Source organism: Dendropsophus ebraccatus, unplaced genomic scaffold (genome assembly GCF_027789765.1).
Source record: "Dendropsophus ebraccatus isolate aDenEbr1 unplaced genomic scaffold, aDenEbr1.pat pat_scaffold_360_ctg1, whole genome shotgun sequence".
NCBI classification, from domain to species: domain Eukaryota; kingdom Metazoa; phylum Chordata; class Amphibia; order Anura; family Hylidae; genus Dendropsophus; species Dendropsophus ebraccatus.
In genome coordinates, this window is record NW_027209996.1 from 118,648 (window position 1) to 136,078 (window position 17,431).

The window sequence follows — 17,431 nt, forward strand, 5'->3', positions numbered from 1 at the left end:
AGGGGGGTTAAGTGGGTACTCCAGAGATTTTTTTTTACTGAATTGCTTAACTACAGTTATTTGGTATGTTTCAACTTTTTTTTTTTTTTTTTTTTAAGTACATTTTTTTATTTACTTACTTTACATTTTGTGTAGCAACAGAAAAAAACAACACAAGGTTCTCTGCTATAATCAATATTTTGCTGGTTATCACTACTTGCTCTGGTAGCGGATGAGCAGGGACCAAGACATGAGCAGTTCCCGACACAAATGGTAGTGGCAGAGCAAATAACCCATGCAGGCTGTTACTGCTGCCACACAATTTGTAAAAGTAGATACACAAAAATTTTCCTTTTTAAATAAAATTATATTACAAAGTTGTGTAACTTTATTAAAGCAGTGTATTAAAAAAAGGAAACAATTTCAAAATACCCCTAAAACTATGGGGAATACAGAAAAGGGGGTTAACTGCTGGGATTTAGGGTAAAGAAATCATCAGGGGAAAAACTGAATAAACTCCTTGGCTGGGGTTTGTGAAGAAATGAACATAGTATACTCACTTTTTCTAGTTGCCCTACTGCTGCCACACCTTCTCTGGTCACTACTTTGTCAAAGCTGTGTGTCCTCCCAACCTCATAGGACCTGCTGCTCGGCCAATCAGTAGCTGCCGTGAGGTCCCACCTCAGTCACTGATTGGCTGAACAGGCAGGTCCTGGGTAGTGTGGGCATAGCAGCTGGGGGTATAATAAGAGTATAGTATGTTTATTATTTCTTATTTTTATACAGTCCCCAGGCTGGGAGCAGATTTTGCTTTTGCCGCCTAAACCCTAAACTGGCATAGAGAAATGCGGAGAAAGAAAATGCTCATTAGGACACACACTTTTTCTTTCACAACTTTCTACACATTTGTGTCAGAATCTAATATTACTGACTTGTTCTTCTGTTATGACAAATAAAATATGCTGTTCTATAATTTCTATGTAAAACACAGAAACCTCTTTTCTACTCCTTCAGATAACCAAACTAACAGTGGGACAAGACGATGCATCCGATTACCAGACAAGTCCATGGAGTGGTTCTCAAGCTGCGAGGAGTAATGCTGCTTCATTCAGAAACCGATGCCTCAGATAATTACAAGTTTTATATTAGGTTGAATGTTCCAGCAAAAGTATTTGACATAGTTATTGACCAATACGTGTAATATCCAACACACAGGGAGAGATTTATAGTGTTTTACAATAACAGCAACAAAGAACATTGTTACTTTAAGACAATGCGATAAATCTCCCCCATAGTAATTGATGTGCATTGTCCTCAGTATCAGCTGGTGTCCGCCTGGTCTCTATGTTCTGCTGCTGGTTTGAATTTTCTAAGTTGCACCAGAAAAGCTGGAAAGCAAAAAAAAAGTTTTATGAATTAAAGTTCTAAAGTATTCATTTGATTTAAAAAAGTGAATATTTTACCCCATTATTAATACTGTGCAAAGTACTGTAATTTTTACTTAAGGACACATTTCATACCCTAGGGCAAATTTTTTTTTAAATAAAATATAACCTTTATTAGATTAGACTAAAAACTCATCATATAAAAAACAACACTCAGTGCTCCAAAACAAAAAGGAAAAAACGTGCTAGTGAACCCCCGCACTTAGTGATAGATGACGAGGATATGTAGATAGGGAGGTTAATACAAGAATCTACATATAAATGGCCAGGGGAAGGAAGAAGTGCTCTCTCACAGCTACAGTAGGATAAATATATATATACTCGCCCTGCCTTTTGGGGTGACCCACCTCCTTAATAGGGTGGCCCCAACCACGATGTCAGTCCCTCCCTTAACGCTAAGTGCAGGGAAAAAATAATAAACAAGTGACAACAAAACACGTGACTTAACTGAGGTTCACAACAAGGAACTAGCTGTATATAGATTACTGTATATAGGGTGATGGTGGGGCTTGTTGTGAACCTTAGTTAAGTCACGTGTTTTGTTGTCACTTGTTTATTATTATTAATTATATGTAGATTCTTGTATTAACCTCCCTATCTACATATCCTCGTCATCTATCACTAAGTGCGGGGGTTCACTAGCACGTTTTTTCCTTTTTTTTTTGGAGCACTGAGTGTTGTTTTTTATATGATGAGTTTTTAGTCTAATCTAATAAAGGTTATATTTTATAAAAAAAAATTTTGCCCTAGGGTATGAAATGTGTCCTTAAGTAAAAATATTCAGTAGTGTATCATACCATTGAGCGCTCTGTGTACATCTTGGGTTGCGGTAGCCTAGTTTACTATATAACCGCAGTGAAAATTGGCAAAGTACTGTAAATAAGAAATTGTTCAAAACCCTACTGACGGCAGGTTAGAAAAACAGGCGAGGCGGGTCAGATTGGTGCACTGAGGGGGGTAGTCTGTGCCGAAACCGCTGCTACTCCTTTTCATCCTAGACTGCTGGTATTTTGTTTATTCTGGGCAGGTTGAACATAGCTTTTTTTTTTTTTTTAGTTAAACGGACGGCAAAGACGCAGTATGAACCGTGCCTTACAGGCGATTTTTACCTCCACTTGTTTGTACATTTACAGTGGTTTTAGCTGTATGTGTCCAATAAAGATTCATTTTATGTGAATTATTTAGGAATTTTTTGTTTTTTTAGTCTACATATATCTGAGGTATGAGATAAATAGACATTTAGGGAGGCATTTATTAAGTCCGGCGTTTTTTACGCCGGACTTAAAAATGCCCCCGCAGCTCCGGCGGTACGGAGATTTATGTAGAGGCGGACTGCCTGTACATAAATCCTGTGCGCGCCGGTGCGCACCGCCGAAAACCTACGCCAGCTGAGTACTGGAGTAGGTTTTCGGCGTAGAATTGGGCGGAACGGATGATAAATCGCGCGGACTCTGAGTCCGCGCCCTCCGTTCCGCCCACTTCACGCCTACTTTCCGCCCCCTTTCCGCCCCCTGGCGTACTCGGCGGAAAGTGCCGATTTGCGATTATTTTATTCGCAAATCGGCCATTTGCGTATAAAATAATACGCAAATCGGCACTTTCCGCCAAAAATCATCCGTCCGCCGGATGATACATGTGGCCCTTAGTGTGTCTGTCTGCCTTTGTTGTATAGTAGATATACTTTAAATGTCTTACACTGATGTTAAAGTGTCACTGTCGTGAATTTTTTTTTTTGCAGAAAACAATAGTCCAGGCGATTTTAAGAAACTTTGTAATTGGGTTTATTATCCGAAAAATGCATTTTTATCATGAAAAAGCAGTTTGAAGCTCTCCCCCCTGTCTTCATTGTTCTCCTATGGAGAGAGCTAAAGAAAAGACAAAAACAGGACAACAAAGAGTTAATCTACAAATCCCTCACGGGATATCTCCTGTGACCATCACCAGTGACCTGTCTGAGCTCAGATTACCGCTGTCACCCAGCTCAGTGCCTGTAATCCTCTGTTATCTGCTTTCTGCTGCCGGCTAACTCCCTCCTTCCTCCTCCCCCCTCCCCTCTCCCTAGAACAGACTGGGGACGTCTCCTGCAACAAGTCACAATTTTCAGATTTTTCAGAGTGGATGAAAAAGAGGAAGGAGGGGGGGACCTGGGAAAAGGCTTTTTACATGCAGATAATGGCAGATTTGGCTAATAAACCCAATTACAAAGTTTCTTAAAATCGCCTGGACTATTGATTTCTGCAAAAAAAAAAAATACGACAGTGACTCTTTAAAGTTATGGACAATGTTAGTATATGCAAACATCACTGACAACAGTATAGCGCCACCTTGTGGACCAACTGCCACGTAGGAGATAAATGTATATAAATGTTTTCTGGTATATACCACTTTTTCAGTGTCTATATAGATTATATGCATAAATTAGGTTCCAATGCAGTAAACATAACCCCATGTTGTGTCCAGCATGATAGTAAGAGACAAAAAACATATTTACCTGTGTGACCTATCTGCCAAGGCATCGGCCGCGCAATGTAAGGCACCTGCCCAAAAGGCTTTGATTCCATTGCAAAATTATCATCTAGAGAAAATAAAACATCATATCAGTAGATGTTAGGAGAGCTACAGAAACTTTTCTTTATGTTATCACTCCATATACCGATCACCGCCTGCTAGTCATCTCCTTGTTCAGCTGACAGACTGTGGAAATTTATCTGTGGAAAATTTGATAGGATGTTTTGATCTTTAAAAAAAAAAAAAAAATCAACCCTTTCACTTCTGGTTCACACTATAGAAACACTGAATTGTTCATACATGTCATTTATGTCTATGTATATTTCCTCATGTCAGCAGAATTAGGCCAAAAATCTCTATGACCCAGAAGAGGACTTATATACCCCATTAAATTGACTCTGTACCCACAATCTGTCCCCCCCAAACCACTTGTACCTCCAGATAGCTGCTTTTAATCCAAGATCTGTCCTGGTGTCCGTTCGGCAGGTGATGCAGTTTTTGTCCTAAAAAACAACTTTTAAACTTGCAGCCCTGAGTCAAACGGCCGTTGCCTAGAATATCTGTGCCCTAACTTTGCACCACCCATCCGTCCTCCCTTCCCACCCTCTTCATCATTAGGAATGCCCCTAGAACATTTTCTCCTGTCTGAACATTGCACAGGTGCCTTAACGACCCAGCCCATGACACAGGTGATGTATAGTAGGAAATATGCCTGGAGCATTCCTAATGATGAAGAGGGTGGGGAGGAGGGACAGAGAGGTTGCGCCAGCCTAATGCATACACAATCTAGACCACGGCCGTTTGGCACAGGGCTGCCAGTTTAAAAGTTGTTTTTTAGGACAATAACTGCATCACTTGCTGAACGGACCCCAGGACACATCATGGAGTAAAAGCAGCTATCTGAATGTACAAGTGGTTTGGGGGGGGGGGTCAGATTGTGGGTACAGAGCTGCTTTAAGTAAATAGGTGTGATTGGTAAGAGGGTGACACTCATACAAAAAATTATTTTATCACCTGGGGATTACTTGTGGATGCACAGGTGAAAAGGTAACAGTAACAGACTGTGGTTGGTTCCATCGGTCAGCACCTGTCACGCTCATTCATCTCACAAAAATGCTCAGTGACTGACAATGTTTGAGTTGGGGGCCTAAATAGCTAGTGTGCCGCCAGATTTCTGCAAACAGAATAAGCTTACTATCTGTCTTACTTTCATCATCATCCTCATCATCATCTTCTTGTTCTTGAGTTTGGGTTTCCGAAGACCCATTCCACCGCGGTTCCACCCTCTTGGAGACTCTGCCATCCTTACGTAGGGAGGGGGCCACCAGCCAGTCAGTCACACTGACTTCCATAACCTTCTCACATAATAGAGGAAGTTCACAAGACCGAATACCCTCAAGGAGATCGATCACCTGTGTGATGCTATACAAGGTAAAAAAGTTTCTTATTAGGATGGAAGATTCTCGGCCAAAGTTAAAAAAACAGTGTAATTTTATAGCTCTATATGCATTTTAAATATAGCATCATTAGAGATGAGCGAATATCGAGCATGCTTGAGTTCGTCCGAACCTGAGCATTTGGCATTTGATGAATGGGGGCTGCTGAAGTTAGATATAGGCTGTATCCATGTTTTCCAGACAACATTAGGGCTTTATCCAACTTCAGCAGCCACCACTACCGGTAATCAAATGCCGAACGCTCGGGTTCGGACGAACTCAAGCATGCTCGATATTCGCTCATCTCTAAGCATCACATATAGTGGGATTCTCGAGCCTTTGTGCCATAGGGAACAAGTTGCAGTAAAGACCAATGTATTACAATGCAACTTGACTGGAACTAAGAAATACACTTCTGCCTGAAGCACAGAAGCAAATACAGCAGCTTTTGTAAACTGTGTGGAGAGATAGTCTGCAGCGTGGAGCAGTGTTCTGCAGCAGCTCCGGGTGGGAAATTGGCAGGAGTGCTATGGGAGAGCAAAGTATGGTAGAATGGTTGTGATGGAGAACAGAGTGTAAAATGATCAAAAGACATATGTACCAAAAAATACTTCCAATAAAAATATCCTCCCCTCTCACAAAAAGAAAAATGACTGTGAGGACTTATGATCGGTATTACCAGGCTCCATCATGTGATCAGTATCACCAGCCTTTATCATGCGATCAGCATTACCAGGCTTCACCAGATTGTTTGATGTTGGTTAATCCATACTTTCGTATATTTGTTCTTGCGGTTGCCTGGTTATTCAGCAGGACTATAAGTCCTGGGGGTAGCTGAGTACTGGGAGCCACAGGCAGAATCCAGGAAAGGCAACTGCGATAGGGGAAACCCAGTTCTGCCATCTAGTGACCCGCTGTTGTTGTGACACCTTGTTGTATTACGTTACAAGATATTATAGTGGATTCGAAAGCCTTGTGTAGCATCAAAAAATATCTTCTACATAGAAGAATGAAGGTGAGCCACCGCAGATCCAGTCCAGTGAACAGTATATGGCATGATGACTATGGTGTATGATAAACTACAGCTACATACTGGCGTATCGGTTATGATGACCCCCCACTACTAATAGAGCCCCATGAACCCTTATAGGTATTATATAGGGCACATTTTTACACACTGCTTACATAAACTTCAAAGTAAAACCTAGAAACACAGTGCTAATGTGTGTATGATGTGTATCTTCAGTATCTACTTACTTAGTAATGTACACAGCACATACAGCCCCTTGCTTTAGATTTCCGATTATTGCTGGTAATACAACTTGTGGGTTTAACATATCCAAAGCCACCTATAGAGACAAAGAGTAACTGTGAGCCTGTAGTGGGCGACACCACAGGGGACCCCATGTCTGCAAGTTACTTACTGCATCTAATCCCACAGACTGGAGATCAGACATGGCGTCCAGCACATCCTTGTTGATGAAGTTCACATTATCCGGCCAAGTTCGTCCACTTCGGATTTCCCACGCTGTCTTCCATCTTAAGAAGTTCCTCTTAGATACACTGTGATGGTCAGAACGTACTTCAATGCTATGGACACGACCCTCGGGCCCCACTGGTAAGGGAGGAAGATGGAATTAGTAATAATTGTGATTTATAGGGAAAGATTCAATGTAATACAGTAATACCTAGGGGAGACTAGACGGACGTAGTGGTCTTTTTCTACCGACAGTCTTCTATGTTTCTATGTCTATCTCTGTTCTTGAACACAATCGGTTCTGGAAGGCTGTTCCAGAACCAAGCAGTTTGAAAACTGAGCCGTGTGTTCCCATAGGGAACAATGTAAATACATTTAATTGGTCTTTACACTCTGTGGGTCAGATGCAAAGCGCCCGGCGAACAGAGTGTAAAGAGTCACTGTCGTTAAATTATTATAATTTTTTTGCAGAAATCAATAGTCCAGGTGATTTAAGAAACTTTGTAATTGGGTTTATTAGGCAAATATGCCATTTTCTGCATTTAAAAAGACTTTTCTTAGGTCCCCCCCTCCTCTCTTTTCTGTCATCCACTGCTCAGAATCAGGAAATCTCAATCAGTCGGATCCTGTCTGTGCTATGGAAAGGGGATGGAGGAGGAGAGACGGAGAAGAAATGTCAGCAGCAGAGAGCAGAGAACAAAGGATTACACAAGGGCGGGAGCTATTCAGAGTGCTATTCAGAGGTCAGATAGGTCAGTGGTGACATCAGAAGAGCCCGGTGATGTAGCTTTAAATAACTCTTTGTTGTCCTGTTTTGGTGTCTCATTTCCCTCTCTCCATAGGAAAACAATGAAGACAGGGGGGAGAGCTTAGAACTGCTTTTTCATGATAAAAAATCTTTTTTCGGCTAATAAACCCAATTACAAAGTTTTTTTAAAATCACCTGTACTATTGATTTCTGCAAAAAAATTTTTTAATGACAGTGACACTTTAAGTGGTGATCCAATAGCCTGGGGAGGGAGGACGTCACTATGCACGGATCTTGGGTCACCCCCAATACACCAACAGCATCCTCCTTCATACTACCAGCAGTCCATCAGTCTTGTGCAGGAGAACAAAAACAGCCCCGGAGCTCCTGCACGATGAGGATGTACTTGGGGGATGCTGTTAGTGTATTGAGGGTGACCCGCGCTCAGTGCAGTGTCGTCCTCCCTCCCGAGGTGGCCGCATGTCTCCTATGCGGACGAGCGCACCGGATGCCTGGAGTGGAGGACATTACTGTAAAGGAGCTCAGGGTCACCAGAAATGCTCTATTTCCTGCCGCCCACCGGTTGAGAGCGAGTATTCCCGTCCTGTAACCTTGGTGTCTGAACACCTCAATAACTCAAATGATCAATAGTTCAGCAATTATCTGCCCTGATTGTGTTTGGATATCAAACATTGTTCAAGTACAGAACAAAACTTCAGGGGGAAATGTGGCTCCAATGCCAAAGTGTTCCGGAATCAAGGTACTACTGTATACATTAAAAGCTACAATATATATTATACCGTAAACCTGCTGCTTTCCATCTGTTGCACAACTACAACTCCCAGCATGCCCTGACAGCTTTCATACTTTTTCCTTCACATCAGGTTCTGAATAAAAGTAATGACATACCTACCAGCACGTGACAAGAAGAGGCTGAGCCCTCCCGAGCCTGATCCCGCTTCTAGTATCACATCCCCGGGATTCACGTCCATCATCATCAACATAGAGGCAATGTCCTAGAAGTGGCATATACTACAGTATATATACACACACACTGTTGTACATGATGCATTGTTTGGGTTATAGTCTGTACATTTATAATTATCCTGACCAGTAATATAGATAAGAACATCAACAACAAGGTACACAGGGCAGCAGGAACATACCAAGCCACGGTTGTATGTAAATATTTAAAGGGAATCTGTCAGCTGAAATTTACATCCCAAACTGCTGACACTGTCAGATGCTGTTAGGACATTGAGACACATGGTACTTTTCATATATCTGTCTGTGCTTTCAGAGCATAGAAAACTGCTTTTATTCTATGATAGTGTCCCAAGGCTTCCCAGGTTCTTCTGCTCAAACATAACTTTTAATATGCTCCTGCCTATGGTGAGTCTAACAACTCATACCATACTGGTCATTATCTGTTCAGTCTCCTTCCCCCAGTTCTGAGCAGCTGCTTTCTGCTGAAGGCACAAAAGTCTGTGTCTTTCTCAAGGCTGAGAAATTTCACCAGAGAATAAAAGCATTTTTCTACATCCTGGAGGCACAGCTGGATATATGAAAGGTACCATGGGTCTCCCTATCTTAAAGGGAACTTGTCACCCCCGTGCCGGGGTGAAGGGCGCCCGACCCCCCTCTAGAGCCCCATATACTTACCCCATCTCGCCAAGTCCTGCTCCTGGAGCCGGTCCCGGGACGGAGATATCCTTGTCGGAGGCCCGGCGCGCGCGCTGCAGGGCAGAGACCGGTGCCCATAGAGAATGACGGCTCCATTCATTCTGCGTGATGGGCTTCCGACAAGGATATCTCTGTCCCGGGACCGGCTGCAGGAACAGAACTTGGCGAGATGGGGTAAGTATATGGGGCTCTAGCGGGGGGTCGGGCGCCCTTCACCCCGGCACGGGGGGGTGACAGGTTCCCTTAAACAGCATCTAACAGTGTCAGCAGTATGGAGCCTGAAAGCGACTCTGTACCCACAATCTGACCCCCCCCCCCAAAAAAAAAAAAACCCACTTGAACCGTCAGATAGCTGCTCCAAAAAAACAACTTTTAAACTTGCAGCCTTGTGTCAAATTAGTGTGGCCTGGAGTACCCATGCCCTAGGATTGCGACACTCCTCCGTCCCTCCTCCCCATCCATCATTAGGAATACCCCTAGAACAATTTCTCCTATTCATCACCTGTGTGAACACTGCATATGAGCTGGATGGCACCTGTGCAGTGTTCAGACTGGTGAGGAATAGGAAAAATCCTGCCCAGGGGTATTCCTAATGATGAAGAGAGCGGGGAGGAGATACAGAGGGGTGTCGCAATCCTAGGGTGCGCATACTCTAGGCCATGCCAATTTGACACAGGGCTCCAAGTTTAAAAATGTTTTTTTAGGACAATAACTGAATCATTTGCCCAATGGAGCCCAGGACAGATCTTGGATTAAAGCAGCTATCCGAAGGTACAAGTGGTTGGGGGGGGGGGGGCAGATTGTGGGTACAGAGTCGCTTGAATTTCACCACACAGATTCCCTTTAAAGCGAATGTAGCATCAAGTACATATCCATCCCCTCCTTGTATATCCCCCTTCCCTGTATCCATCTCCTCCTTGTATATCCCCCTTCCCTGTATCCATCCCCTCCTTAGTTGAACTTGATGGACATGTGTCTTTTTTTCAACCGTATTAACTACGTAACTAAGTAACATTTGATTTAAAGGGGTAGTGCGGCGGTAAACAATTATTCACAGAATAACACACATTACAAAGTTATACAACTTTGTAATGTATGTTATGTCTGTGAATGGCCCCCTTCCCCGTGTCCCACCACCCCCACCCATGTACCCGGAAGTGTGGTGCGCTATACATACCTGTCACGTGCAGACTCGTCTCCGTTCTTCAGTCAGCGATGTCGTCTTCGGACGGCCGGGCCGAATCCCTCCGCCCGTCCTGAGTGCCGGTCACCCTCTGCCGCGTCATCGGCTGCTCAGCCACGATTGGCTGAGCATAACTGTGCTCAGCCAATCGCGGTTGAGCATCTGATGACGCTGAAGAGGGCGGCCGGCACTCAGGGCGGTCGGAGGGATTAGTCCCGGCCGTCCGAAGACGACATCGCTGACTGAAGAACGGAGACGAGTCGGCACGTGACAGGTATGTATAGCGCACCACACTTCCGGGTACACGGGTGGGGGTGGTGGGACACGGGGAAGGGGGCCATTCACAGACATAACATACATTACAAAGTTGTATAACTTTGTAATGTGTGTTATTCTGTGAATAATTGTTTACCGCCGCACTACCCCTTTAAGAGCTTTTCTGGTTTGGACAATTCTTCACCATAACAAGCCCCTGCTGATCAGCTTTTGGGGAAGTATTTTATGATGCTCATTTAAGGGGAGGGGGGTGTCCCTTGAAGTGAAGGCGTATCACTAGGATATCTCATAACTTTATAATGGGTGGGGGCCAAGACACACAGGAATGGCATTCTCTGAATTCGCTTTAAAGGGATTATCCAGCACTACAAAAACATGGCCACTTTTCCCCCTACTGTTGTCTCCAGTTCAGGTCTGGTTTGCAATTAAGCTCCATTTACTTCAATGGAACTGAGTTTCAAAACCCCACCCAATCTGGAGACAACAGTAGGGGGAAAGTGGCCATGTTTTGGTAGCGCTGGATAACCCCTTCAATAGCACCATGCTGCATCTGGGAGGGGGGAGGTTCTGCAGTAAAAAACCATTCATAGCAAAATCCGCTGTGGATCCCTCACCTTTCTATGAGAAGACATACTTGATTGACATCCCGCTGCGAGTATGTAAATGACAGCCCCAATACCCCCCCCCCCCCCGCGCGCCGGCCGGAGCATACATCACTTGCTTCACGCTCCGGCTTGCTTCGGGGGCTCCCGGTGTCTGGACGTCCGGCTCAGCCAATCCGTGGCTGCAGCGGGGCAGTGCATTAATTGGCTGACTAAGATGTCCAGCCGGGAACCCCCAAAGCAAGCTGGAGCGTGCAGCAGGTACAGTAGGCTCTGCCTGGCAGGGGGTTAAGGGGGCTGTCACTAACATACTCGCAGCGGGATGTCAATGCTGCTGCCAGTATGTCTTCTCATAGAAACTAATAGGCAAAGAACTCTTCACTTCTAATACACAGGAGTGAGAGCAGAGAAGTCTCCAGACTGGATCTGTATTCTCTTATAAGTAATATGGATAAACACTACTTAAACCAGACAACGCCAGGAATATACTATATACTATACCCTCAATAAGTGATTGAAGGGGCTAAATAAGAAACATCAGCTGATTCTAGGAAATGTGTAGGGCGCCTCCTGACTCTCCTGTTAGGGCCTGTTCACACAGAGCTAATTCGCCTGCCTCAGTGTCAAACAGTGTGTCTATAGGAGGGCTTGTGCGCCTCTGCTCTTTGCTCAAAGAATTGACAGAATTCCGCCGAATTTGCTCTATGTGAACATGTCCTTAGGGTCTATTCACACGTCAGTATAATTTTCACTCTGCATATTTTCTATTAGCGATCCGCGAATTTCCATCCGTATTTTTTGCTGATCCGCGAAAAATGGAAAAGTGTGGTTAATAATAATCTAGTCACTATTTGTGGATCCGCATAGCCTGCTATTGGTGTGTCTGTGGAGGAATTTCAGTCCACGCTAGGGCCTGTCCTTTTTTTTTTTTGTAGTACGGATCACGGCCCTGTACACAACTACAAATGTGTGAATAGGGTCATTGAAATCCTATTTTCTCGCGATAATTGCGGATCCAGAATTGCGGACGTGTAAATAGGACCTAACATGTTGGGAAAGTGAAGGATCAAGATGAAAAAGAAAGTTCTGAGGATTTCTGCATCGTCTATCAGGGAAACATTCTTGATTACAAGCAAAGGCTGAAGCCCCATGGTGACCTGGTGTAGCAGCTGTGATGTCTCAGCTGTCCGGTGTCAGCATGGCCACTACTCCCCTCAGCTGTTTATACACAATAGGTCTGTGTGTGGATCTGGCTATGGGTATAGACATAATGGACAATGACCATGGACCGGTCAGACTACAATGGTCTCCAATCTGTGTCTCAGCTCTTAGTACTAATAAATGAGCGATTTGGCTACTAATGATCGTCACCAGGCCGTGCAATTATATCACATCTGCGTTGATCCACTAAGTGGGGTTCACTCTGGTCCAGTGATCCTTTGCGGGTCACACGTCTGCATACTCTTAGTACTGTAACACATGTTGTAGGCGACAGGTTGGAGACCACTGCAGTAAAGTTTGATGTTTGTAAAAGGACTAGACGGCTGTATACATGAAGACCCCCCGAGGATGTGAGGAACCGGACAGGTGCAAACCTTTGGATAGGAGACGGTGGGCCCCCTCTTCATGTAGATGACATACTCATCAAGCGAGGGTCTTCTCAGTAACATCTGGTGCCCTGTGGACGTCCTGATTTTCTCTCCCGGCAGTCTGCCCAGCAAGTCCTGGTAGCTCATGGCCCCCCAGTTGCTGACAAGTTTGCCTGAGTTTTTCAAGATGAACATCTTCCTGAACATGGAGTAATGTCTTCTCTTGAACTCCGCAATGAGAAGATCGCCAGGCTGCATGGGCGCCCCCTGTGGTGGGGCAAAGTTCTGCGGTGTTGAGAACTTAGAGGGGCTGTGTAGATCTTGGGGGGATAATGAAGGTTCTGGGGTAGACGGATGCTCAAGGCTGCCATGAGGTCCAGTCTGAGGAAATGATGGGGGTCTGAGCTGCTCTGGGTGGTGCTGAATGTAAGATGATGGGGGTTCTGGGGGTCTGAGCTGCTCTGGGTGGTGCTGAATGTAAGATGATGGGGGTTCTGGGGGTCTGAGCTGCTCTGGGTGGTCCTGGAAGAATGATGGGGGTTCTGGGGGTCTGAGCTGCTCTGGGTGGTCCTGAATGTAGGATGATGGGGGTTCTGGGGGTCTGAGCTGCTCTGGGTGGTCCTGGGAGAATGATGGGGGTTCTGAGGGTCTGAGCTGCTCTGGGTGGTCCTGAATGTATGATGATGGGGGTTCTTGGGGTCTGAGCTGCTCTGGGTGGTCCTGAATGTAGGATGATGGGGGTTCTGGGGGTCTGAGCTGCTCTGGGTGGTCCTGGGAGACTGATGGGGGTTCTGGGGGTCTGAGCTGCTCTGGGTGGTCCTGAATGTAGGATGATGGGGGTTCGGGGGGTAACTGCAGTTCTCTGATCTCCTGTGAGATTAACTCTGGTGGGATGATGCCACTCACTCTGTCCAGGGGAGACAGGACCCTCCTCTTCCTCCATGGCCGTATACCTATGGGACTGATAGACTGGGGGGCTTCAGGTTGGCCCCGTCTCCCCTGACCTTCCTGTGAATCGGAGCAGCACTTGATACAATGTTGCAGCTGCCCTTGCATTCTCCGCGCCAGCAGACTCCTCGCACTGCCAGCAGGGGGCGCCCGACACCACAGCGCTGCGGGGCGCAGCATTCTCCGTGCACACAGCGCTGACATCCCGGGGGAGCCTGAAATCCCCCCAAACCCCGGGATCGGTGATCAGCACGTCATCAGCCGGCGCCGGGCAGGAAGCTGCAGCACACACGTGGGAGAAGGGTCTGCGCATCCTGCTCTGCGACCCCACGTGCTGCCCCGAGCACTGACTGCACACAACTCTACTCACACACATATACAGAGCACACAACACTGCTCACACATACACACAGAGCACACAACTCTACTCACACACACGCACATACAGAGCACACAACTCTGCTCACACACACATATATAGAGCACACAACTCTGCTCCAACACATATACAGAGCACACAACTCTGCTCACACACATATAAAGAGCACACAACTCTGCTCACACACATATACAGAGCACACAACTCTGCTCACACACACACACATACAGAGCACACAACTCTGCTCACACACATATACAGAGCACACAACTCTGCTCACACATACACACACACACACATACAGAGCACACAACTCTGCTCACACACATATACAGAGCACACAACTCTGCTCACACACATATACAGAGCACACAACTGCTCACACATACACACACATACATACAGAGCACACAACTCTGCTCACACACACACATACAGAGCACACAACTCTGCTCTCACACACACACACACATACAGAGCACACAACTCTGCTCACACACACACACACATACAGAGCACACAACTCTGCTCACACATACACACAACCCTGCTCACACATACACATACATACAGAGCACACAACTCTGCTCACATACATACATACATACAGAGCACACAACTGCTCACATACATACATACATACAGAGCACAACTCTGCTCACACACATATACAGAGCACACAACTCTGCTCATACACATATACAGAGCACACAACCCTGCTCACACACATACACACACACACATACATACATACATACAGAGCACACAACTGCTCACACACATATACAGAGCACACAACTCTGCTCACACACATACACTCACAGCACACAACCCTGCTCACACACATACAGAGCACACAACTCTGCTCACATACATACAGAGCACAACTCTGCTCACACATACACACACACATACATACAGAGCACACAATTCTGCTCACACATATACAGAGCACACAACTCTGCTCACATACATACATACATACAGAGCACGCAACTCTGCTCTCACACACACACACATACATACAGAGCACACAACTCTGCTCACACACACACACATACATACAGAGCACACAACTCTGCTCACATACATACATACAGAGCACAACTCTGCTCACACATACATACATAGAGCACACAACTCTGCTCACACACATATACAGAGCACACAACTCTGCTCACACACACACATACATACAGAGCACACAACTCTGCTCACATACATACATACATACAGAGCACACAACTCTGCTCACATACATACATACAGAGCACAACTCTGCTCACACACACATACAGAGCACACAACTCTGCTCACATACATACAGAGCGCAACTCTGCTCACACACACACATACATAGAGAGCACACAACTCTGCTCACACACATATACAAAGCACACAACTCTGCTCACACACATACAGAGCACACAACCCTGCTTAAACACATATACAGAGCACACAACTCTGCTCACACACAAACACACACACACATACATACAGAGCACACAACTCTGCTCACATACATACATACAGAGCACAACTCTGCTCACACACACATACATACAGAGCACACAACTCTGCTCACACACACATATACAGAGCACACATTTCTGCTCACACACACACAGAGCACACAACCCTGCTCTCACACACACAGCACACAACCCTGCTCACACACACATACAGAGCACACAACTCTGCTCACATACTCACAGAACACACAACCCTGCTCACACACACATAGCACACAACCCTGCTCACACACACACACAGAGCACACAACCCTGCTCACACACAGAGCACACAACCCTGCTCACACACACACAGAGCACACAACCCTGCTCTCACACACACAGCACACAACCCTGCTCTCACACAAACAGCACACAACCCTGCTCTCACACACATACAGAGCACACAACTCTGCTCACATACTCACAGAACACACAACCCTGCTCACACACACATAGCACACAACTCTGCTCACACACACACACACACATACATACATACAGAGCACACAACTCTGCTCACATACATACACACATACAGAGCACAACTCTGCTCACACACACATACAGAGCACACAACTCTGCTCACATACATACAGAGCGCAACTCTGCTCACACACACACACATACATAGAGAGCACACAACTCTGCTCACACACATATACAAAGCACACAACTCTGCTCACACACATACAGAGCACACAACCCTGCTTACACACATATACAGAGCACACAACTCTGCTCACACACAAACACACACATACATACAGAGCACACAACTCTGCTCACATACATACATACAGAGCACAACTCTGCTCACACACACACACATACATACATACATACAGAGCACACAACTCTGCTCACACACACATATACAGAGCACACAACTCTGCTCACACACATATACAGAGCACACATTTCTGCTCACACACACAGAGCACACAACCCTGCTCTCACACACACAGCACACAACCCTGCTCACACACACGTACATAGCACACAACTCTGCTCACATACTCACAGAACACACAACCCTGCTCACACACACAGAGCACACAACCCTGCTCACACACACACAGAGCACACAACCCTGCTCACACACACACAACCCTGCTCACACACACATACAGAGCACACACACAGAGCACACAACCCTGCTCACACACACACAGAGCACACAACCCTGCTCACACACACACACAGAGCACACAACCCTGCTCACACACACAGAGCACACAACCCTGCTCACACACATATAAAGAGCACACAACCCTGCTCACACACACACAGAGCACACAACCCTGCTCACACACATATAAAGAGCACACAACCCTGCTCACACACACACAGAGCACACAACCCTGCTCACACACATATAAAGAGCACACAACCCTGCTCACACACATGCAGTAGTTGTCAGCTGAACAAGCAGGTATCTCTGCCATCCCTTCATACACATACTCTCTCAGTTTGGCCAAGCATTCATGTATTCTGACTAGGGACAGGAGAGAAGTTGCTGCTCTTATGGGAAACCACTTTAGCTTCTTCGTTACCTTGCATCAGCAATCTTATACTCAGCCCCCCAGCTGTTACAAAACTACAACTCCCATCATGCCTGGACAGCCAAAGCTTTAGGGAACAGCAGGAGGCCCAGAGTTGGACAC

The 17,431-nt window shown here is 45.7% G+C and overlaps 2 protein-coding genes across 4 annotated transcripts in view; one reads left to right on the forward strand and one right to left on the reverse strand.

Moving 5' to 3' along the window:
- LOC138775896 (speedy protein A-like) overlaps positions 1-1,501 on the forward strand; it is a 28,365-nt gene extending 26,864 nt beyond the window's left edge. For all 3 annotated transcript variants that reach the window (XM_069956080.1, XM_069956081.1, XM_069956079.1), the window contains exon 7: positions 994-1,501. In XM_069956080.1, the coding sequence (XP_069812181.1) occupies positions 994-1,076 (83 nt within the window). In that variant the 3' untranslated portion in view covers positions 1,077-1,501. The remainder of the gene's footprint in view (positions 1-993) is intronic.
- Positions 184-14,135, reverse strand: LOC138775895 (tRNA (adenine(58)-N(1))-methyltransferase, mitochondrial-like). Its single transcript, XM_069956078.1, has 7 exons — positions 12,933-14,135; positions 8,507-8,609; positions 6,793-6,983; positions 6,626-6,717; positions 5,140-5,354; positions 3,916-3,999; positions 184-1,367 (listed from the first exon to the last, which is right to left on the reverse strand). The coding sequence occupies exons 1-7, from the start codon at positions 14,076-14,078 to the stop codon at positions 1,300-1,302; spliced, it is 1,899 nt and encodes a 632-aa protein (XP_069812179.1). The 5' UTR covers positions 14,079-14,135; the 3' UTR covers positions 184-1,299.
- Positions 14,136-17,431: the final 3,296 nt, after the last annotated feature.